This window comes from Mesitornis unicolor, unplaced genomic scaffold, assembly GCF_000695765.1.
Source record: "Mesitornis unicolor isolate BGI_N332 unplaced genomic scaffold, ASM69576v1 scaffold11112, whole genome shotgun sequence".
NCBI lineage: Eukaryota > Metazoa > Chordata > Aves > Mesitornithiformes > Mesitornithidae > Mesitornis > Mesitornis unicolor.
In genome coordinates, this window is record NW_010167261.1 from 15,834 (window position 1) to 40,613 (window position 24,780).

Below are 24,780 nucleotides of genomic sequence, written 5' to 3' on the forward strand. Positions count from 1 at the left end.
ACCTATTAACCAGATCCCTTCTGATACACCCCAGGATGGCATTGGCCTTCTTGGCCGCAAGGGCACATTGCTGGCTCATGGTCATCCTGCTGTCTACCATGACTTCCAGGTCCCTTTCTATTCCCCAACAGGTCAGCCTCCATCCTGTACTGGTACATGGGGTTGTTGTCCCCCAGATGCAAGACCCTACACTTGCCCTTGTTGAATTTCATTAAGTTTCTCCCCACCCAACTCTCCAGCCTGTCCAGGTCTCACTGGATGGCAGCACAGCCTTCTGGAGTGTCAGCCACTCCTCCCAGCTTGGTGTCGTCAGCAAACTTGCTGAGAGTTCACTCTGTCCCATCGTCCAGGTCGTTGATGAATATATTGAATAGTACTGGTCCCACTACCAACCCCTGGGGACTCCACTAGGCACAGGCCTCCAACTGGACTCTGTCCTATTGACCACAGCTTTCTGACTTCTTCAACCAGGTCACAATCCATCTCACTACCCAATCATCCAGACCACGCTTCCTCAGTTTAGCTGCAAGGATGCTGTGGGAGACAGTGTCAAATGCTTTACTGAAATCAAGATAGACCACATCCACTGCCCTCCTCATCATGTATCCACCTGGTTATGTTCTCACAAAAGGCTACCAGGTTGGTCAAACATGACTTCCCCTTGGTAAAACCATGCTGACTGCTCCTAATGACCCTCATCCTTGATATGCTTGGAGACAGCGCTGAAGATAAGTGAGTAGTGGGCTTTGCAAAGCCCATTCTTCATCACCCAATCCAAGTCTAGAACTTGTGTCCATTTTGCAGTCCCAGTGACCACTTGTATCTGTTTCCAGACATTGACCAGCAGATATTGCCTTTATGTACTAGGTATGCATGCACACTCAGGAGCTAGCACATAGTTCAAGGGTCTACTTGAAACCTGCATACAAGAGTAACAGCCGTTACTAGAAAACATAAGCATAAAATTGTAGCTTAAATAAGGGAGTTTAATCTCCAAGCAAGATCTATGCTAGATAAAGTAAGTGTATCTGTCAGATAAAGAGACCGAGTTTAATTAAAATCTCTTTATGAAGTTCCTGTACACTTAAAAAGTTAGTCACAGTTTCATGTTACCTCATCTTTCAAATAATTTCACTAAGTTAATCTTGAAGATACAGCCAGAAAGACTCCTTGTTTTCTCTTGATCTGTGTAAAAATACTTGCTGTCAGATAGCAGCATTGTTAGTTATCAGCTGTTGCTGAAATCCATTTCAGCACTCGGCTACTTCACTGTTTAAACAGGTTAGGTTTTCCTAGAAATCAGCATGTTGCTTTAACAGTTACTCCACCTATGCCCTTCTGTCATCAAGAATAACTAGAGCTTAATGCCTAGCTGGAAACCTTGCTGCAGTTCTGTCAGACGTGCTCACTTCAATACTTCAGTTCCTTTCAATATGCTCTTGAAAAGGGATGCAGTAAGGCAATGCAGAAAAGTTCATAATGGTTAAAGCTGTTTAAGTACTCACTTGCATGGATATAGTCCAGTTCTTACTGTTTGGCTGTGGTCAAATCCTGTTCAGTAATTCCCTTTAGATAGAAGCAGTTAGTATCTCACTTGCTGCATAGTAGCTCAGCTCCTTGTGTTTGCACCTGCCGTGTAAAACTTTAATCAGCAAGCTGAAATGAGGAAGCTAAATTCAAACCGCTATTCCATGGAAAAGGTGAGCGTTCTAGGAAAAACGGTGGCTTGCTTGTTTTGAGTAACAGGAGATAAATGCCATTTGGGTCTATCTGCACCCAGTGACCACCGTATTTCTGTATACTTGTGAGTGTGAAAGAATGAATGCTAACAATAATTATGGCTTCTGAGTGCACTTACTGGTACAGTGCAGTAAATCCTATGTGGGGATCACAGAATGAACTCCGACACACAATTCAGTATTTTGTGAACATAGGTCATCCTGAGTCTTGCTCTGTGAAGAGTCTTGAGTGTGTATTTGGAAGGTTGTTACTAGAGGTGATACTAAAAGGTTGCCTGACAAGATAGAGCCAGTCTTCGCTGTTCTTTTCTGTAAATGCCTTCATAAAAGCCGCAGTATAAGCCACTGTATTAATAACTTTAAGAAAACTTGGCAGTAATGAAGCGAAAGGTGAACTGAATTCTGTCAGGATAGTATTCTCTGGATAATGTAGGTGGTTTGGTAGCTGTGCTGTATCACTGAATAATCATAGGTTAAAGAGCTACTGATGGCACAGTTCGTATCTGTTCTGTTCCTCAGTTTTGCAGGGTATTTTCATGGCTTAAGTACAAAAACAGTTAAGTACTGGCACAGTAAATTCTGTGGTTAATTGTGACGCTGGGGAGAAATCGTAGGAACCTTTGACTGTGTGGAACCATGAATCAGGCAATCATCAGAGAATAGAGATGCTTTCAGCAAAGTAGTAGAATAACTTTAGCCTGTGTACTTGTGTAGCATCATTTGAGCACAGTTTGAATGGTTTTGAATGAGTACCAGTGTGTGCTCATTCAATAGCTTGAGTGAAAGATGACTAAACCTTCCTATAAGCTGATCTTCATTATGGCTGCTGGTTTTGGGGTGAAAAATCTTACTTAAGACAATAACTTGGTGTAGCCTGAATAAAAACTAGACATAAATGTCAGCGTTTGGAAGGAGCAGGGTTTGGACTAGTTTGTAACTGGTTGAGGCCGTGAGAGTGTGAGGAGGTGATAGCTGTGTATCTGTCTGCTGCAGAAGTTCTACATGGGCTTTATGCTGCATGGTTCTTCCTGGCAGAAGGGCTGTATAAGACTAAACAGTCCTTTATAATGCTTTATATTCTTGGTTTAAGCAAAGATCATTCAGTTTAACCCAGTTTCTGTTTATGTAGCTCTGACTTCTAATAATGTTTTAAAATAGTTTGGATTAAGACAAATGTGTGACTGAACTTAAGATGGAGTCCCTCGGTACATTATGGAGAGTACTGCGGCCCTGGATTAATTATCTGGCCAAAGATGCAGCTGTTGGACTGACCGTATTGCTGTAAAAAGTAAGGCTGGCAGTAGTGCTCTTGACACAGATATGTTCTTGTTTGAGACTGGTGTGCCACAAGTATCCTTTCCTTCCTCTGGACCTTATGTCCTCCTTTGTGAGGAGCGGCTGAGGGAGCTGGGTCTCTTTAGCTTGGAGCAGAGGAGACTGAGGGGTGACCTCATTCATGGGTATCAATTTGTAAAGAGCGAGCGTCAGGAGGAAGGAGCCAGGCTCTTCTCAGTGGTGTCCAAGGACAGGACAAGGGGCAATGGGTGCAAGCTGGAGCATAGGAGGTTGAATCTGAACATGAGGAAAAACCTTTTCCCTGTGAGGGTGCCAGAGCATGGCCCAGGCTGCCCAGAGAGGTTGTGGAGTCTCCTTCTCTGCAGACATTCAAAACCCGCCTGGCCGTGTTCCTGTGTGACCTGGTCTGGTGATCCTGCTCTGGCAGGGGTTGGACTGGATGAGCTTTCGAGGTCCCTTCCAACTCCTGATATTCTGTGATTCTGTGAAGCCTGTCACCCACCTTATGTTTGAGTAACCAGCTATTTAAAATACCACTGTACTTCTGCAGGCTCACGCCAGCCTGCTCATCTTTGGAAAAGCTATACTTTTATTATTCAAAAACAGGTCCAAATTAGAGACAGAAGGTGCTGCCTGACAACAATGGTCTCATAATGCATTTGTGCCTTATTTCTTCCTTTTCAGAAGGCTGCATGAAAAAGATCTATAAGCAATGAATAACAAAGGTTTCCTGTTGAAATGGTAGTGAGGTAATGCCCAGAAATGTGAGAGAGATAATTCTTTTTTAATAATAGTACTCTTTGCTGATTTGCTGTTAATAATTTTTCTCAGAAAAATTACTAATAAAGCTTCCAGGGAAAGCAAGTAGCCTTTCAAATGCCCACTGTGCTCAAAAGCTGCTGATGTGTGTTCTCAATACTTCCTGTTTTTGCTGATTTGATTTGCAGCACTTGCAATTGTTCCCAAAAGCATTTAAAAATGAGCTGAGTTAAAAGAAATTGTGTATTACAGTAAAGATAACAGAAAATGTGAAGTTTCCTTCTGCTTTTGTTCACATGTTTGCTTGACACCGAGGGAAGCTGTACTATTTTAGCATGTACTTATGCTGTGAGACTTGTTAGTATTGTTTAAAATGGAACCTTTATATCTCTTGGTGAGGGAGAGGAATTGAATAGTTAAACTTGAAATTTCAATATGAACCTGAATCAAAGACTTCTCAAAACACAGCCGCAGTTAGGCAGCTACGGTGGGACCTTTGACTGCAGTGGTTTTTCAAATCGCTCAGCTAATCAGACTTTAAAAAGATGATATTCTGTTATTGCTGGGAACTAATAAGGCTTTAAAGAAGAGTCCTAGTGACTGATGCTTGCCTGTTAGTTTATCAGATTAGCTTCAGAAGGGACAGAAGCTTGGAACAGACATGGCTGGCTGGCTGCTTCACCCTCTGGTCATATTACTTCCAAAGTAGAAAAGGGGGGGAAGCAGAGAGGAGGGGAGACGGGAAACAATGACAAACAAAAAGAAAAACCAAAAACTTTCTTCCCTCCCTCCCTTCGAGTCTGCATTTTTCACTCTGGTTCTTCTAATGTCGATTCAGCTGCCTGGTAAAGCAAACTGCCTTGGGTTTGTTTGGCTGCTGGCTCAGCAAACAGCCATATGTCAAGCTAGATGTGACTTGAAGAAAACACGTATTTGGGCAGCTTCCTGAAGTGCTGGCTGTTGTCAGAGGATCTCGACGGGATCCGGTACAGCAGGATTTCACTGTCATGAATATCTTCAGTAACACTGTTTCATGTATCTAAGTAAAATGTGACTTGTATTGACTTCCATGGAAGCCACCTCGACTTGAAGGCAACTTCTCTTTGTGTAGCATAAAAATAGGTTTAAGATAAAGCTTCTTTCTGTTGGTGACTGGCAAAAAAATTAAAAATAGAGGGTGTCTAAAGACTTAGATTTGAAGGGTGTCATTGTGTCTGTATTAAAATGGCAGTTGTGTGCTTAAATTTTTCTCAGTTGAAATAAAAGTTTCTAGAGTCAAAATAGAAAGCAGCCCCTCAAAATGCACCGTTGTAGCCTGTAGATAAAACCTTTTATTACTGTCTACTTCAGTGTGCCTGTATGCTTTCCCTTGATTCAGCAACAGCATGTAACTTCACACACTGATGGTAGTGTTCATTTCTAAACAAAGTAAGTTTAGTTTAGAGTGGTAAAGTTGCTGTTGTTTTTGTACAGCCAGTGAATTCAGTGTGAAATGGAGCTGTAGATGCATATGACATGGGAAGTTAACCTGCTTCTGCTTGAGTGGAAGAGAAGGACTGAGGAGGAGAAACTTCTGTACTATTAAGATTCTTTAAAATATATTTAGCTGCCTATTACATAAATCTGAGGTCTTAAAAAAAATGCATCTTGGAGCTTTTTTGCCAAGGGCGATGAGTTAGGGATCTCTTATTTAAGCTTTACTTTATGCAGTGCTATTCTGGTTGAACTTGCCCGTCACGAAGGAATGCACACTGATCTGACAGACTGGTTATTCTGGGCCCAGAATACAGAGGGTAAGAAGCTTATACAGCCTTTTAGGCAGCAGCTTCCATCAAAATTTTACTTCCCTACTAGCAAATAGACCCTACTAGAGCTGTCTGGCGTTCTGAATGCTCTGGCATTCGGACTGGTCGGATTTAGTGGATACGCCTTTAGCTCCCGATAGAGTGAGGTAGAGAGAGGATGCTCTGCACAGAGTGTATGTTCATATTCACTCTTCTTCAGGAGAAGTGCTCTGCCCGATGAGCTGCAAGCTGCAGTACTGTTCCATGTAGCTTTTACAAGCTTCTGAAATACAGCAGTACTGCAGCATAAGGCCAAACCTACTTAGGGTGCATTTTTCTTCTAAATTTGAGACGCTTGTGAATACATTCATTTTACAAACACTTTAAAGCTCTCAGGGTAATCTAATGTCGTGTGTTTTTGAAGCTTTGGGATATACCTCTGTCATCCTGTCTTTCTGAAAAGACTTGCTGTTTTTATTTTGTTGCTGCTGAGTTCTCTACTCTGGTGCACTTTACCACGATAAAGGTTTGATGATTGGTTTCACAGGAGGACACGTGAATGGAAGACGTGTACCTGCTCTTCACAGAAACAGGAAAATAAAAATAAACACACATATACTGCCTCTTAGAAAGAAAATAGTTTAAGGACATAACAGGATCATTCAGGGACTAGATGATAGCATTATTTCCTGCCTATCCCTTAGGATGTAGATAATGGTAAATGGAATTAACATTAAAGTCTTTGGGTTTGTTTGGGTTTTTTTCCCATATGAATGAATTTCGGATTTAGAGAAGTGTTTGAGACTAGTGACTATCTTGTTGATTCACTGACAGCTCAGCTTTTTCAGAGTGACGCGTTTTTCTGTCTTGGACCATTCGGAAGAAAAAAAGTGTGTTCTGTGTTTTTAAACCCAGGAGTTGTTTGATTGTCTGACATCTGTTGATGGTTTGTGATAACTTTCATATGTTTAGTACGAAATAATGTCAAGACTTAGTCCTGTAAGTCAGAGATAAGTGGATGTATTTAGCATTTTGCTCACTCAGTGAATAAAAGATGAAATAATACTTGAATTTCACATGTTTTAAATGTACTGCAATAGCTGAACTGTCAGTTTGTTCCTCTTCTGTAGGGTGATACACAGTCAATCAAATGTCAGTCTTAATTGCTAGGTATGACTGCTAGGCTAGCTGTCTTACCGTAAGGTATGATGGGGTACTTCATGGAACTGAAGAGGAGTGGGAACCAGATACAGGAACAGCATAGGCATAACTATTTGTTTCCTTGCTTTCTAGGTGACAAGGCTCTGGATGGTTACAGTAAGAAAAAATATGTCTGCAAACTGCTCTTCATCTTTCTTCTGGGGCATGACATCGACTTCGGTCACATGGAGGCTGTTAACCTGCTCAGTTCCAATAGATACACAGAGAAACAAATTGTGAGTAACTCACAGTCTCCTGCCTTGGTTGTGTTGTCTGTAAAGGACTTCACTTCATTCTGCCACATCCCTTCCCCAGTCCTAAAGCCTTATCTTGGATCTAGCAGTGCTTCTGAAACTTAAACACCTTTGTGCGCAGGGAATATTGTACTAATTGTAAAAGAAAAATGTGCACTCTGCATAAAACTATTACTCTTGGCAAGAAACTGCATTGAGTCTTGCGTTAAAAGATAAGCTACCTTTTAATGTTCAGAATGTCTTTTCAAATCTTCCTAGTAAGGTCATGTTTATCAGGCACACCTAACTTACTAGTACCTGAATAACAAGCCAAATTTTTGATTTATTTATCCTGTCTACCCCCTAAACCATATCCCTAAGTACCTCATCTACCCGCTCTTTAAATACATCCAGGGATGGTGACTCCACCACCTCCCTGGGCAGCCTGTTCCAGCTTCTGACGACCCTCTCAGTAAAGAACTTCCTCCTTATCTCTGACCTGAACCTCCCTTGGCACAGCTTGGTGCCGTTTCCCCTTGTTCTATCCCCCATCACCTGGGAGAAGAACCCAGCACCCACCTCTCTACAAGCTCCCTTGAGGCAGTTGTAGGTGGTGATGAGGTCTCCCTTCAGCCTTCTCTTCTCCAGGCTAAACAAGCCCAGTTCCCTCAGCCGCTCCTCATCAGGCTTGTTCTCCAGAGCCCTCCCCATCCTTGTGGCTCTTCTCTGAACACGCTCCAGAATCTCAACATCCTTCTTCTAGTGAGGGGCCCAGAACTGAACACAGCACTCGAGGTGCGGCCTCACCAGTGCCGAGTCCAGGGGGATGATCACCTCCCTGGCCCTGCTGGTCACACTGTTTTTAATACGATACAAAATGCTGATGAAACACTTAAAAACTGATAAATTTACGCTAAAGTAAATTTATGCTAAAAGTACGCTAAACTTACTAATTTTTGCTTACTTAATCTTTTTAGCCTTGGTTCTGATATCTCAATATCTATTTCTCCCCATATGTTTGGTATTGGAAAACTGTACATCTCGAATTTGTATTCTGTTAACAGCACAAGTAATTCTTTCAGTCAGCTAAAATAGATTTTAATTGTCCACTTTCTGAATCACAGGGGTATCTCTTCATCTCCGTACTGGTGAACTCCAACAGTGAGCTGATTCGCTTAATAAATAATGCGATCAAGAACGATCTGGCCAGCCGCAACCCCACCTTCATGGGCCTTGCTCTGCATTGCATTGCTAACGTGGGTAGCCGGGAGATGGCGGAAGCGTTTGCTGGAGAAATTCCAAAAATACTTGTAGCTGGGTAGGTATAATGTGCCTCCTTCAGATACAACAGCAGTAAACCTTTTCAACAGGCTTTTGTTCTCTATAAATGTGTGCCAGTGAGCACCCTGAAATGTGTATGTTCTGCTTTCCTTATCTCTCCTGATGAAAAGAAGAAATGAGTGGACCTAAATAGATGTTTACACTACCGATTTTATTATAAACTGAAGCTCTTATTTAGATGGTCCTGACCTCATAAGAAGTAAGAGAATATTCCATGGTGTGAGCTTTTTTGCTTCCTCTGCGACCCATTTAAACAGCAATTCCTGTAAATGGCCAGTAGTCACCACCAACTTTCTAACTTTCCCTTTTGTATTGCTAGAAGTCTCTAAACAGACCTGGCAACTGTGTGGAACTGTAGTTAAGTAAATCTAAAATGACACTTGTGATTGCAGGACTAATTTATTTTGAAACTTAAAATGTCTGAGTGCAAACAGTGCCTTTAAACTCTCTTATGGGTATGAAGTGTTTTGGAGTATGCATAGATCTGACATATCAAACGAATGTCTTACATTAATATGAAAAAGTAGTATGTTGTGTAAGAGCTGTATTAATATTCCAAATGTCAGGCACTGGAGCTTGCAAATGTTGGAAATGTGCTTATGCAGCACTAATTCTGACTGTGTCTGTTATGTGCGCTGTCCGAGTTACTGACAAGAGGAAGGATATAACGTGGTATCTAGTTATAGCACAAGTCTTAGGAAATACTTCTGAACTCCTGAATTAGTGTCTTTATATAATGCCACACTTGAACACTGTTGCTGTTTTGAAAAGCTGAAACGTAGTATGGACCAGAAAGAGAAAAATAAGCAGCTAGTGTCTGATGCTTGGTATGGGTTTGGTCTGGTGAAGGAAATGAGGGGGAATCTATCCTGTGATTCCACCTTTTTCAGACATGGAATTCCCTGTGTAATGGGGCATGTTTAGAGATTGCCTGTTCTGGGGCTCTGTCAGGCTCACACACACACACACAGAGAATTGCTCGGTTGGAAAAGCCCTCTGAGATCATCATGTCCAACTGTTTCTGTCCACCCCCTAAACCATATCCTTAAGTACCTCGTCTGCCCGCTCTTTAAACACATCCAGGGATGGTGACTCCACCACCTCCCTGGGCAGCCTGTTCTGTGTCTGTCCTGTCCTGCACTGCCTTGCCAGGTGCTGTTCTCCTTGCACAGTGGAGACAGCACTGCAATGATGACTCTTGGTTCTAATAAGATAACCATAAGAATTCCAGAAAAATCACCTGGGGTCATCAATCACAGGCAGAGCACAGCATCTTCAGTTCAGACTTGTTTGAACTTTGAGCTGTGTTTCGTCAGCCTTTGGGGCCTCATTTCTTCTGCATTTCTGGGGGAATAGGTATAAAATGTATGTGTGTACATGTCATATCTGAGAGACCTGTGCAGAATGAGCACCGTCGGTTACATTTGCAACTTTAGTGTAGTTCCTCTGTTAGATTTGGTTCTTATTTTCTGTTGTGTTTTTTTTTTTTAAACTGAGATACAATTTAATTACAATTTAATCTCATGGGAAATCGGTAAATTCATAAAGTATAGGTGGACCGAATGTCTACTGGGGATTTGGAGGTTTCTGAACGTTTAACCAAGATTGTGCAGTATAAAGTGTGTCTTAAAACTTTCGGTACTAATGCTCTGTACATTTTTAGCTATTGTTTGTGCAATGTACAAAATAGTGCTTTGTGACTACTTTGTGAAAGGCAGTTCACTGAAATAAAATAGTAGCACACTGCTCTTAAGTAGTCCATTTCTGTGCCAGCAGCACAGATGGTAAGCTGAATAGACTTGAGGGTTGCATGCTTGATGGTAGGTAGCCAACTTGCATGCTAGCTGTAGGTACTGAAGCTGTTGAGTAGTTAATGATTTGTTTCTGATATACAGGACATGTCAGGAGATCCAGCTTTGGTCGTGTGTGCAATACAGTGCACTGAACAACTTTGACTTGAGTTGGTTTGGAAGAAGCTTGTTCTTGTGATGAGATGGGCTTGTGCTCATCTAATGATGTACTTTCAGTTCTGACAAAAAGATGTGAAATGTCACCTTTAAATTGCAAATAATCATTATAGAAGCTACTAGATACATGTAATGGCTGGAAAGTAGTTAAACTTACTGGACAAAATTAACAACAAATACTGTAGCACAGGAAGAACTTAGTGAACTTTTGTGCTTCAGCTCTTGTTGAAAAGATGCTGCCTGGCTAGGAATGCTGAGTCAGGGCAAAGACTTGCATAATGCTGGCCTACAGCTATTGCTGTGATCTAACCACTGTATTTTAAATCCATGTTTATCTTGCAGAGATACTATGGATAGTGTTAAGCAGAGTGCTGCGTTGTGCTTGCTGCGCTTATACAGAACGTCTCCTGACCTCGTCCCCATGGGTGACTGGACATCTAGAGTGGTGCATCTCCTCAATGACCAGCACTTGGTAAATCAGCTTGATTGTGCTTCTTGGGAGGACTCTGTATAGAGGATGATGTCACTTCTGCTGTTTAATAACATTGTTAATTTATTTCTTCTCGAGTCTTTCAAGTGAGTTGCTGTTTTCTTCAGATTTGGGGAAAGAAATGGAAGAGGTTGCTGTCCTTTTTTTAGTTGCTGTCCTTTTTTAGTTGCTGTATTGATTAATTTTTAATAAAGTTTTCTTTGCCTTTTTCTTGGAGATACAGGAATGGTATGGACAAATTCTTTTGCTCTGGCTCAATCTTGTGCCTTGTGATCTTAAGCCATATTGCATAGGTGTAACACTAATTTTCCTAGGCCTTTTAAGATTAGACCACTGAAAATACAAGGCTTGATTCGTCAGTGCTTGGACTTTCTTGTCCTATGGTGTCCCTGTTGTCATTCTTACCTGACTGGTTCAGAAAAACCTATTGTTCTAGATAAGAGACTTTGTTTTTCTCCCTGTCTAGTTACTTTAGGAAAGTAAGGCTGTTAAGAGCTGTGCTTCAGCAGTAATAAGAATGCTTCAGTCTGCAGTAGTGTAAAGTATTTGTGTTTATACAAAGCCCTCTCTTCATGTTGGGTTGTCAGAATTCTTTGATTCTTTGAATGATCTGCTGCATCCTATTTCTTCTACTCATGCTTCTCATGAGTAGTAAGACAGTTTGCATCCAGGCTTTATTGTAATATAGCTCTGTTATTTTAGATGTCCTATCCAAACATGAGACAAAGCCAATACAAAAAAGGCATGAAATGCTCTGCAAGCATGGCAGTATCATGTTGTTGCAAGTACTGTTGGATTTTGAAGATGTGTAACTAGTCTGCCTGCTGGCCAAATAAAGGGCTTTTTAATGTAGACTTTGTCAGGGGGCTAAATTTAGTTTTGTTGTATATTAAAAATACTTGAAGTGAAAGATGTTAATGGGCAGCATCTTAAACTGTTGCAGAATTGAATGTGTTGCTTTGGGTTTTTTCTAGGGTGTGGTTACTGCAGCTACAAGTCTGATCACCACTTTGGCACAGAAGAACCCAGAAGAGTTTAAAACTTCAGTCTCCTTGGCCGTGTCTAGATTAAGCAGAGTGAGTCCAATGAGAACCCTGATAATACTTCAGTGTTGCTTAATTTACTCAGCTTTTGAGGTCGGGTTAACTTACTCTTGCTTTTGTATTCAGCTTTCTAGGTCAGATTAGTTTAGTGTACCATTAAGAGTGCAGATGATTCAGTTTCACTTCATACAGCTGGTTCAGCTCATCTCTTTTAACACTTGTTGCTTACCAGGGCAGAAAAATGTATTAGCTTGCCCAAACTTTCTTGGTGTAATCCCTGATATGCTTCAAGTCTGTGTAGCAAAAAGATGTCTTTCTCTCTCAGCTATTCATATTTGAAAAGGATCTTCATGATGCAGTTGAGTTTTTAATCCTCATTTTGTTGCTATAACAGCAGGGAGGAGTTGGATCAAAGGCTGATTCTGCAACCATCTGCACAGAGCCCTCAAAAATACAGCCTGTACTTCTTAACTTTTTAAGCTTTTTGTAAGATGACTATTCTTCCTATTCCTTCTTTCGAGCTAGTGCTGGGTTAATAATCATAAGCATTTGATATTCTGTAAATGGGTGTAAGAGGTTAAGCAGGGGTACAGGCAGGAGTGGAGAGACGTTTCTGTAAGTTAACATCTTCATGCTGGAAAACTTGAGTTACTGTTCTGTTTGCTATTTGCCTTCTGGAAGATATGCAACACATGGAAGGATATTGCTTCACAAATATATTTTAGAAACAGGTTTTTGTAGTGTTATACCCAAAATTACTTGTAGTTCAGAGAAACTTAACTTCTTTTCAAATACGAGGATTTTGTGTAATACATAAAAGCAAGGGAGTGCTGAGTGAAGTGCATAGCGTGTCGGCAACGGAGCAGCAAGAATTAGAATTTCTTTGAGGTAGTGCCAAACTCGTGCTTACCCTAGAATCAAAGGGAGGACAGAAATCCTTGAAGAGGGGTTCTCTCTCTGAAACCTAATCTAATTCTTATCACATTTCACTGTGCATATAAACCTCTTCTGTGAAAGCTGTCTGTTCTTTGCTCTGGACTGTGAATATTAGCAAAGGTGTTAGTTGATACTCCTGCTTTAACTCAGTCTGTCACTGCATCTTGTACTTGAATTCCAAGTTCACCTGTCGGCAGTCAGCTATAACACTGTATTTAGCCTTTCTGTTGGCTGAATCCATGAATTGCTGAACCAAAAAGTCCAGCTGCAGTTAAACACCTTGATGTTACAAGATGGTAATTTCCGTTCTGAAGAAAAGCAAGTGTGCTTTCGGAAAGAGACTTCCTAGACTACTGTGTCCGTAAATCTGAATTTCTATTACTAGGGAACGTGATGGTATGCTCATAGTATGACAGCTTGCATCTAGTGAGTTGAGTGCAGTAAACATTGCTAGTGACATAGTTTTGTAAGCCTGTGTCAAAGGTGTTCTTTGGATCCCTCTCACAACTGTGCATTGTTGAACTTGTAGTGGTGTCTACTTATTTTACAGATTGTAACTTCTGCATCAACAGACCTTCAGGACTATACGTACTACTTTGTTCCTGCTCCATGGTTATCTGTGAAGCTTCTGAGGCTGCTGCAGTGCTATCCACCTCCAGGTAATGCACGGATCACAACAGCGATCGTATCTTTCATGCAGTACAGTATCTCGAAAGAGCTACTGTGCTGTAGTGTTACCATAACTTGGAGTGTAAGCACATTGTCTTAAGACAAGGTTACTGAAGTCTGTACTGTTGAGTGTTTCAGGTTTCATAATTCAAAAGGCCATGTAGCTTAGAGCAAAGTGTCAAATCAGTGTGTGTCTTAAGAACCACTTGTAACTGCCATTTTAAATGTTCTTTAATGTTATCAACTATATTAAAGCCTTGAAATACAGTGCAGACTGCATTTGGCTTTTGTTGTCACTCAAATAGAACTGTGGCTTAGAATTCTTTTGCCAACTATATTGGGGAAGAGTGAACTGTTTTTTAATGTATCAGAGTACTTCAGTTTAATCAGATTTATCAAGATGAAAGACCTAAGGTAGGGATTAGGGTGTTAAGCAAATGAAGTTGTCCAACGGCTTGTTCTTCTCCAGAAGACCCTGCGGTACGTGGTCGTCTAACAGAATGCCTGGAAACTATTCTTAACAAAGCGCAGGAGCCACCGAAGTCAAAAAAAGTACAACACTCAAATGCGAAGAATGCTGTGCTGTTTGAGGCAATAAGCTTGATCATACATCATGACAGGTGAGCTGTGAGAACACTTCTGTTGTGAGAGGGTTTTTGTTAAAGTAAAAAGCTGTGGCTTTGTCTTGAGCACTAAATGGAGTTTTACTGGGGGTTAGGGATTGGGGGAGAACAGAATGTGAAGTTGCTTGCTAGACTGGAACACAACGGCAGCAATGGAATTGAGCAGTAGTAGTGAGCTGTGTCGCTATCAGCATATATTTTTATTGCTCTGTTTCTTGCTGCTTTTTTAATGGCAGTTTGTGTTGACCCCACCACTCTAATCCAACAGAGATTATCTGTGCTCACAGTATCTGAATTTTCATTTCACCAGTGGAGCGCTCTGCCAGAGACTTGGAGGCATTTTAAGAAATTTCCACTGCAGAAATAATATTCTGTATTTGGTATTCTCAGACCTGTTGCCTTTAACCCTTTCACTTTCTCTTCTGTTCTGTGCAGTGAGCCAAATCTTCTAGTCCGTGCCTGTAACCAGCTAGGTCAGTTCTTGCAGCACCGAGAAACTAATTTGCGTTACCTAGCACTGGAAAGCATGTGCACGCTTGCCAGCTCTGAATTCTCACATGAGGCTGTGAAAACACACATAGAAACAGTTATCAATGCATTGAAGGTAAATATCTAAGCGTGTAGTCTGTTTTGAGTGTCTTCTCCCCTGCCTCAATGCTGTCACCCCACAGTCCCAAGCCCCCCGTCACCAATTAAGCTATAATAATACTTGGGGACCAGATGAGTTATTTTCGGAGGTTTGGTTTAGTTTTTTTCCTTTAATCCTGTAAAATCATGCTGTGCTGGCAGTGACAGAGGTCAGCTTCAATTTATTTCTGCAGCTTGTTAGTAAATCTGATACTTGGAGCTGTGGCCCCTGTAACACTTTGGTATATCCTCAAACTGTAGACTGAAGATGAAGACTTCTTTCAAAATGTGGATTTTTCAAACTGGAGACTGCTGGGAAGACATTGTTTTATTACTATTCTACCTGGTACCAGACAGTATTCCTTCACTGCAGTTATCCTATAGGGAGCAGTAGAGCACATCAATTTCCACTGCAGAACCAGAAAGTCAAGAAAGCAGAAAGACACATTCCCAGGCCATGTTGATGTGAAAGAGGAAGACTGATTTGCATATAAGTTGACTTGCACACTGCAGTGTTTACGTGTATTGTTTTCTTCCAAGCTCATGCTGTAGCATATGAATACATTTGTCTAACTTTAAAGTACATACCTGTTCTAGCTGGGTGTCTACTGATAGAAGGCAAGCCCAGCACTGAACCTGCAGGTAACTAATTGCCCATTGGCCTGGTGACGATTTGAACCAGTTATTCGTGCATTTGTTCTTATTCACTTATTCACTCTAGTTAGGGTAATAGTGGAATATTCTCTACAAACTCCTCCATCCTTTCAGCACTTGCACAGGTTTAACTATGTATACTGCAGAAACAGAACTGATGATGTGAGTTTTTGTAATACTTTCTAAAAGCAGGAAGCTGTCTGAGTCTGAAGTCACCACCTTCTAGGTGGCTGAAAGTGAGAATAACATGAGAAACTCGGATATCCCCTTCACGTAAACTCTGAGTTTATTCTGTATCTGAAAGACTATGAAGATTTGTTGTAAATTTGACTATGGATTGTAGTAAGTTTCATTTCTCCAGTAAGTTGTGTGTGCTTTCCAAAAAACATGAAATCATCTTGACCTTTTGCTGTGTCTTTTTGCAGACTGAAAGAGATGTAAGTGTAAGACAGAGAGCTGTAGATCTCCTGTATGCGATGTGTGACCGAAGCAATGCCCAACAGATTGTGGCTGAAATGCTGAATTACTTGGAGACTGCTGATTATTCCATTAGAGAAGAAATTGTGAGATATTTGTGTTTCCTTATTTTTTTCATAGCTGGCTTTGACACCATACATGTAGTTTATTGATTGAGATGCTGGATAGTCTTGTGATAGAGATTTTTTTAAATAGTGGTTTAGAAACAAACAAACAAACAAAAGCTACAAAAAAACCCCCAAAGCCTGAAGTTTGTAGTCTAATAGCAAAGCATGTTCTTTATTTAGCTTGAACTAACGGGGGAGAGCAGGTGGAAAACCCTTGGACACTAAGAATTTTAAAAAACTAATCTTGGTCTCAGGGCATTGGATATAGAAAGTGAAGTGAATTTTATCAGTGCTTGAGCAAATACGACCTCTAGAACTGAGAGTTATGTCCTACTCTAGTCAGCTGTTTAATAGCCTCAGAAATTAGTGTGATAAATACTTATTTGTAGGTAGAACTTCATACTGTGCATACTGTGAGAACTTCCTCTTAGTCTAAGGATTCCCCAAAACAATACCTTTATAATGAACTGAGAGGCATCATGATATCTTATCTCCTTCAGCCCAGCAGGAAAGAAGTGTAAAAGTTGAAATACTCACTTAATGACCTTCCTGAAATGATAGCCAAAACCTGTAATTATTCAGCTTAATTAGGTGTTAACTTCTCCGATTGAGAAACTTTAACAGAGTGCAGTGTTTGCTGACTTACCTCTTGTATTGTTTTGTTGCTGTTGACAACCTACTGCAGATAACGATAGGTCAGTACAAAAGCTACCAATAACAAATCATGTGTAGGTCTCTTTCTATGCCAGTGGCTTGCTTCAGGATATAGGAATCTTGGTATGACTGGAAAAAGTTGATGGTTTAGATGGTGTTCTTATAGCAAACAAGAAAAGCTCAATACATTGTTTTTTGTTCACTTAGCTAGACAGTTGAAAACCCACAGATGCAGCATACTCAAATGCAGTAGGGGAACAGCATTATGTACCTGGCAACTGGTGTATTCCTGAAAACCCACAGATGCCGCATACTCAAATGCAGTAGGGGGACAGCATTATGTACCTGGCAACTGGTGTATTCTGGCACAGAATTTCAACATTCTTTCATCTTAGCTGTGGGAGCAAGTGAGCAAGCTGGCACATCTGAAACTGAGGCTTCTGGGCTACCATGGGATATCACTGGGTACATAGGAAAGTGAATCTTGAGACACAGCTTATAGTAGAAGCTAGCCAACCTTCTTTATTCTCTTACATGTGTTCAGGTTCTGAAGGTTGCAATTCTAGCTGAGAAATACGCAGTGGATTATACCTGGTATGTGGATACAATCCTGAATCTGATTCGCATTGCTGGTGACTATGTCAGTGAAGAAGTGTGGTATCGAGTTATTCAGATTGTCATCAACAGGGATGACGTTCAAGGGTATGCAGCAAAGACTGTCTTCGAGGTGAGAATAACTGTTTCCAATTCACTTTCAAAATGAGGTGGGAATTAAGTAAACGCCACGTGATCTTGCAGGTGTAATTTCCTGTGTTAGGGAGGAGTCAAAGTACGATACTGGATATTTCAACAAAACACTGCTGAGGCTTTTTGTCAAACTAGCATCATGGACTTTCAGAGCCAGAGACTGTATTAAGTTGATGAGAAGCTTCTCTGGCTTAAGTAATACAGAACATACTTGGTGCTGCTCTGGTTTTGGGGAGGGAGGACAACAGGGTAGGTTATGCTGGTTTTTGGTTATTTCTGGGGGTGGCATTGAATGGATCCCTTACTGAGGAAATGACATTACTTTGAAAATTACTGAAGTGTAGTAGAAATAGCAGCCTTTTAGGGAACAGCTTGCTGCTGCTTTTCTACCCCCTCCCCCACCTTTTTTTTTTTCCCACTGAGTTTTCTGCATGCAGGAATCCAAAACACTCAAAATAATGTGATGATCCTTCTGGAAATATGTACCCGTTCCTTCTCTTCAAGGTCTGGTAGAACTGTGATTTGAACTATTGGAGGAGAACACTTTCAAAGTTGTGGCACTATTGCTCTGACTGGCTTTTGGATTCTTCATATGGGTTTTCCCATTTTTTGTTTCCTTTTCTGAATGTTTAAGCTGACTTTCAGAACTTATCCCTGCTCTGTGCTTCTCTGTACTCGATAAAAACCGTTTGTTTTGAAAAACTTCAGCACATTCTTGCAAGGTACAAATTAAGTATAGTAACATCCTTCTGACACCTCTAAAGATGTAAGGAGAAACATAAGCAGCTGTATCTGTCCTCAAAAGTCCACAGTGCGGCTGGATGGGCCTAAGAGTGCTCTTAAGCAAGTAATACTTATGTTAGAGACTCTTCTCTAAAGCCATATCCCCTGTCATGCTTTTCACCTAAGTGCTCTATAGTGCCTAGACCTATGCTCTGCTCTTACAGGAAAGTAGACAGGAAATGGGGCATGTAAGTGACAGAAGAGATCTTTTGTGATACACTACAGATCAGTGACTATGAATGTGTTCTAACAGGCCCTTCAAGCTCCAGCATGCCATGAGAATCTTGTGAAAGTAGGTGGCTACATCTTGGGTGAATTTGGAAATCTGATAGCAGGTGATCCAAGATCAAGGTAAAACACTATTTCAAAACGGGTTTTTAGAAGGTAAAGAATTTCTGTAAAGAATCTGGTGTCTGTTTAACGTTCCTAAAGGCCGGTTAACAAACGATTCGGGTCTTGCTAGTAATGCATTAAGAATCATCATGTCTACAAAAACTGAATGAGTTGTTTCTCTTTCCGTCTTTTAAGTCCCCTCATCCAGTTCAACTTGCTACATTCCAAGTTTCATCTGTGTAGTGTTCCTACCCGAGCTCTGCTTCTGTCTACCTACATCAAGTTTGTGAACCTGTTTCCAGAAATCAAAACTACAATCCAAGATGTATTGCGCAGTGACAGTCAGCTAAAGAACGCTGATGTAGAGCTGCAGCAGAGAGCTGTTGAGTACTTGAGGCTCAGTACTATTGCCAGTACTGATATTTTGGTAGGTATAAATAACTTTATTTAAAACAACTTTTATTATGCAGAACACTTTAGCTATGTCTTCTGTCAACAAGTAAACTCCACTAAACCGTATGTGATTGCTCAGAAATCTTAATGTGGAATTAAGGATCAACAGTGTGGATACTGATTCTTGTAGTCTAACTACTTCAGCTGCAGTCATCTTTAATTTAGAGCTAAAATCAAAGTTGTTACTGCTTTAGTAGGACGAATGGTCATTAAGGCGTGCTAATCTGGAGCTGGGAAGCCAGTGAAAGCTGGCATTGTGCAGAGACCTAGAATATTCAGATACCAAAAGGCTACTTTGTTTGGAGGACTTCATGGTGGGCAGGAAACTTGTAATTGTGCAGATTTTTTAAATCATGTGTACATCTCTAGACGTTTGCAGTGTTTTAACCTGATGCTCTCAGGTCTGGCTAGAGCATGACACCCTCTGACAGCTAATAAATGCTTAGGTCTGACTAGATCCTTGGGTAATCTGGGATTTTGGTGTAGGTTTGCTTGACTTAAGGACCTTTAGGTGTGCTATGATCTAACTCTTATTTAATAGCACTGTACCAGAGAAGTTACGTGTTCCTGTTCTCTTAAGCAACTGCTTTGGGAGGACTTCAGAAATTTGTAGTTGTGGGTTGGGATTTTTTTGTGTTGTTTTTTGTTGTTTTTTTTTTTTTAAAGCAAGTCTGCTCCATCCCTCTTCAATAAATTGCACAGTCATTTTCTGTGTGGATAATTACTTTTGCTTTTACCTCACGCAGGCTGTAAGGGTGTAACTCTTCAAAGGCTCAGCAGCTGGTTTGGCTTCTTCTGTAAGTTTAACTAATAGACTTTTTTTGTTTTTCCTGTGCTAAGGCTACAGTGCTGGAAGAAATGCCTCCCTTTCCCGAGAGGGAGTCTTCTATTTTGGCTAAACTCAAGAAGAAGAAAGGCCCAGGCACAGTTACTGACCTGGAAGAGATCAAAAAGGAGAGGAGCTCTGATATGAATGGAAGTGCTGAACCTGCCTCTGTTAATGCCAGTGCTGTTGTGAGTTTAAAAGCTGTTCTTTCGCTGGTTTAGAAGGTGCACAAGTGAGAAAAGAACCATTTCCTTGAAGTGGCTTTTTAGGGGTTTACATTTCTCATGTAAAATTGAAGACTGTGGGTGTTTGCTATAAAGTACCAGGAGGAACATACAGCTGCTTTCCTCCCACCACATGCTTGGATGTGATTTTCCTTTGGCTATCTTATGTAAATGTGAACAAGCTGCCTGCAGCCGAAAAAAAAAAAAATAAATCCCTTTTCTGTTATTACTTTGAAAAATATTGCTGTAAACTTAGATATGGGAATTTCCTTGCTGGGAAAATTGCAGTGAAGGTGAGATGATAATATTAACATTTTTAAAAGTAGTAACTTGAATTTCAAAGTATTACCTGTTCTTCTGCTTTGTCTGACACCGTAGATGTTTTGCATCTTGTTTTGTGGTGTTTCTGTTTTTACCAGGAGCGGACAACTCTTGACTTTATACCAAAGTCCTTGACTCAGTGTAACTCTTGTTGCTGTGTATTCACCAGTACTGCTTGAGTTCATTTATGATAGACAAGGTTGCGGTCTTGTTTTTTTTGCCTGAGCTGAAACATCTCATCCTATTGTCAGTTAAAGCTGGTAGGATTAATTGTTCCCGTAGTGTAATACTTCTTTCTGGTTTTAATGACGAGCGTGATTTGTAATTACACTTGCAATGTAGTAGTAGATTACCTAAGAGGAGAAAATATTGCAGCATGCTCCCTGCCCAGTTTGTTAAAGCATAATCCTTTAACTCAGTCATTGCAGCATCTGAGACTCGATGGTCCAGGTGCAACATCTTGGGATGGACAGAAATATCTTTCCAGCAGAAAGGTTGCCAAATTTTCTTTGCATGCCAAATTGACTGAGGTGACCGACAGTTAAAATTATGTTACGCTTTATGAGCTTAACTTGGTGGGTTGCAGCCATGTAAGAGACTCTGCTATGTTACCTGCAGTGGCTTTGGGGTGACCTTGGCTTCGATGCCAAGAATATGCTCCAAATTGGAGTTCAACTGTTTGTTTTCAGTAGTTCTTACCAGTTGGCTTCTGAAACTTTTTTGCTAGGGAATTTTTCATTATACTGCATTGAGCTCAGTCTTTGGAGTATGTGATAACTTTGAGTTGGCTTACAGAAACAATTTCGGACTCGATCCAGATCCATCTCATGACTTTCATCTTCAGCATGTCTGTAGATGCTAATCTACATCTAGCATTGTAGACTGCTAATACCCAATGCATGAACGTTTGTTTGACAAGCCACGCTTAGTTCTTGCACGTCAGTTCGGCACATGTATGCAGCCTCTGTTGCATGATTCTGTGTCCTGGCTTCTTGATTTGTCCTATTTGAAGAAAACAAACAAACCAAAGCAATATAAAAAAGCAAGGTTTTGGCACTACCATTAGTGTTTGCAGCCTGAACTAGCTACTGGATCTGCTTTCTTGCTGGTTACATTGTTTCTAAAGTTTGCCAAGCTTCAAAAACCCAAGACTGAGCTGACAGTGAATTTTCAAGATGCTGTGATATTTTGAATTAGGTTTGTGTAAAAGCCACAACCGTTCTTGCTGGATTCTTCATGAAAGAAAAGCAACACATTTGAGTTGTATTCCCTACAGTACTTAATTTCCCTTGGAACCAAGTGGGAAGAAAAGAGAAAGGGGGGAGATACCATTCTGGTGCATAACCTTTCTTCTTCATCTTTCAGCTAGACATGAATTTTGGTTTTTTATTTAGCAGTTTGGACATAATTATTTTCAAAGGAAAAAAGAAAACCATATCTGTAAATGATGAAGTTGAAATCCAAGGTGATAACTGCATTCATGATGCCTCCTCCGTCCATTCAAAGTTTTATTTGGGGTCGGGAAAGGCACTCTGCCATAGCTTGGTTGTCTATGCAAAAGAGACGGCTTTGTTATTGTTCTGGTGTAGTGTAACACCAAAATGTCTTTTCTTTCCTAGTCAACTCCTTCTCCATCTGCGGATCTGCTGGGTCTGGGTGCTGCCCCTGTCACCAATTCAGCTCCCCCACCGTCCTCTAGTGGTAGCCTGCTGGTGGATGTATTTTCAGATACAGCTTCTGCAGTTGCACCTCTTGCTCCTGGTTCTGATGATAACTTTGCGAGGTAATTAAGTCGTCCTGTAAGGAATCTGAAGAAGAAATTGTTTGTTAAAACAGGATCAGAGGAAAAAAAAATACAATAACTGTTGGTTTTATTCCAGCTTATTGAATGCGGTCCTGGGTGGTAGTTGTACAGCAAGAGAGGTGTTCTTGAACTCTCTGCTGAGTGTGCTGTCTTTATTGAATACCTCTGCTCATGGAAAAGCTGAATCTGTAGTCATGAACCTTAAAGGATATTAGCCACACGTTATTGTCTAGTTTTCGTGCTGGTTTTGCTCCTTTGTTAAACTGAGCTGCTTGTGCATCTCAATACATCTTGTATTTGGGGGTTATGTGGCCTGATATTAATACATTTATTCTTATTTCCATAAAGCATTCTTGTGTTTCTCCACTTATGGCAAGCTGATACTGGAACAGTGAGATGGATTATATCTAGAGATACTGGTTCTCAGAATTTCACCACATACTGAAATTGTTCTGCTGCTGTCTGAGAAACGGGTGTGGAAAAGGGGGGAAGAGAAGTGGTTTTCTTTCTTTTTAAGGGGATTTTATACAAGTATCTTCCTAATTACATTATCAAGTGTAGTGTAGGTGCAATGCGTTATTAGTCCCTTTAATATTAAAAGCCACTGTGGCCACACTCAAATGTTGTTTGGCTAAAATTTTGGAAATAACTAGTATAAGATCACAGAAGGTCTTAAAAAATCTGTCATCTTATTGGCCAAATGACATGTTGTTACTGTCAAGATAGATTTTGAGTGATGTCATGACAAATTTGCAATGCATCTTAATATAAAAGACATCATTAGTAAAACTAATCTACCTGGATCATTGAGACTTCAATGAAAATTTTATAGTGGGGAATGCATTGGTGCAGGTTTGCAGTGATTAAGACTTGATCCTGTGTTTCTTTTGGAAGGCAGCAAGTGATGTTTAATCATTCTGCACAGTACCAAGACATTTTAAGAAGCTACACAGAGGTCTTAGAGGTTTGTTTGTATTTTTAAGAAGGAGGAAAAAAGAAACCAATGCTAGTGGCTTCGTAAGCAAAAGTTACCTAAAAAGAGTTTTCTGTTTCTGCAGAAGACAGTGTAGCATTGCCCAACCCCTTGGTCTCTGTAGATGATGAAATGCTTCTCTAATGATACTGAGAAGTTGCCTTTTACAGTGTCCTGCTTCTCTTTAGTGCTGTTGTCACTTTTGTTTCTAATCTGTTGCTTGGGTAAGTCATTCTCTGTGTGCCCGTATATTCTTGCCTACACTTAATACTGATGTGTTTTCCAGAAATAATTGTGCAACTGTAGTTAGAAGTGCCACTAACGTTGATGAGGCCTCCGCTTCAAAGCACACATCTGTAGTAGTTAATATACATCTACTTTATGGTTTTAAACTAAAACTTTTTGCTGTCACAATTAAACGCCTATAAAAGGACTTGGTTCTTTAAGAGGTATAGATTAAAGCTACTGAACACCTTCAGCTGTCTCCTGTCTCTGGGAGAATTGCTGGTTCCTAACAATCAGGGAGGGCTGGGGTGGGGGAAAGAAGTGGGGTAAAACATTGCCTAATGCCTAAAACCGTTCTAGGTATACTGAGCTAGGGCAGCTAATAAATTTTTCATGCATTAAACTCAGCAGTTCCATTTTTGAGGAAGGAGGTAAAAGAAATAACTAAGCACTAAGCTGTCTTTACTAACTCCTGCTATCTCTGTCGCTACTGCCTTTCTTCCTTTGTGCTGCCTGAACTAGCCCTGACCTGGCTTCATCTGAGGTAGTTTCTGAGGAACCAGCTGATACTGTGCATGATGCTGATGAGCTTTTTCACAAGTAAGCAATACTAAAACCTTGCAAGGCTGGGCAACTTCCAAAATATAGTTATAAAGCAAAACTATATTGTGCGTTAACTTAATACCAGCAAAACTAGAGAAACGTGCTGTCAGACCTGTGACTAGAACTCCTCTGTAGATGCTATGGATTTTATGACAAGCTCATGAATACACAGGTTAAAGTTGCCTTTACGAGTCAGTGCTATCACACGCTGCTCTAGAATGAGGCAATGCCAGTTGTTTGTTAACTTTTGCAACTATTCACAAATAAAGGAAAACCGTAAAAGAGTAAATTGTCGAAAGCACTGATATTTGAGACTATGTTTTAAGTGCCTTGTGTGCAAAAAAAGGCTGATGTTTGCTCACCACCTCTTCTACTTTTAAGTGAAGGGTGACAGAAAGGACTGATACCACTGCAGAATGGGCTTCCTCTTTCAAAATGGAAAAAAAAAATACAGCGCTCTGTTGACTTACGTGATACAGAATTTATAAAATAAGGGATTCTTTTTTCTTTCAGGTTTAAACAGTCAAAGCTTCAAACTTTTCAATTCTGCACCAACCTAATGAGTTTCAGAAGTTGTCAAGAATATGAATAAGAAAAATCCTAGTTTGTTGCCTGGTCCTTTGTAGACTGTGTGTACATAGCTTATTGTGGCTTCCTTTGTAGTTTCTCAGACTTCCTGTTAAATAGAAATGTCAGTTCTTTTAGTGTCCTACAAGTGGTGGTTTTGATTGTAAAACTGTCTCTTCTAACTCTGCAGTTTTCTGCAAAGGCCTCTCTCACAGACTGATGCATTCTAAGTTAACTACAGTTTTCATCCTCTGTGTAAACCCTGAATTTTGTGGTTCTAAATATTGTTTGATATTACCCAATTTAAAACATGTTTTCCCTT

At 40.5% G+C, this 24,780-nt stretch overlaps 1 protein-coding gene across 1 annotated transcript in view; it reads left to right on the top strand.

Annotated features, from left to right (window-relative positions):
* Positions 1 to 24,780, top strand: part of AP2A2 (adaptor-related protein complex 2, alpha 2 subunit) — a gene marked incomplete at its 5' end in the record, with an annotated part of 32,812 nt that overhangs the window by 2,433 nt on the left and 5,599 nt on the right. Inside the window, 14 exons of the mRNA XM_010178641.1 lie at positions 6,872 to 7,014; positions 8,136 to 8,329; positions 10,662 to 10,791; positions 11,784 to 11,885; positions 13,339 to 13,447; positions 13,927 to 14,077; positions 14,516 to 14,684; positions 15,787 to 15,924; positions 17,144 to 17,326; positions 18,383 to 18,480; positions 18,658 to 18,889; positions 19,756 to 19,926; positions 21,906 to 22,069; positions 23,811 to 23,888. Coding sequence (XP_010176943.1) covers positions 6,872 to 7,014; positions 8,136 to 8,329; positions 10,662 to 10,791; positions 11,784 to 11,885; positions 13,339 to 13,447; positions 13,927 to 14,077; positions 14,516 to 14,684; positions 15,787 to 15,924; positions 17,144 to 17,326; positions 18,383 to 18,480; positions 18,658 to 18,889; positions 19,756 to 19,926; positions 21,906 to 22,069; positions 23,811 to 23,888 — 2,062 coding nt within the window. The remainder of the gene's footprint in view (positions 1 to 6,871; positions 7,015 to 8,135; positions 8,330 to 10,661; positions 10,792 to 11,783; positions 11,886 to 13,338; positions 13,448 to 13,926; positions 14,078 to 14,515; positions 14,685 to 15,786; positions 15,925 to 17,143; positions 17,327 to 18,382; positions 18,481 to 18,657; positions 18,890 to 19,755; positions 19,927 to 21,905; positions 22,070 to 23,810; positions 23,889 to 24,780) is intronic.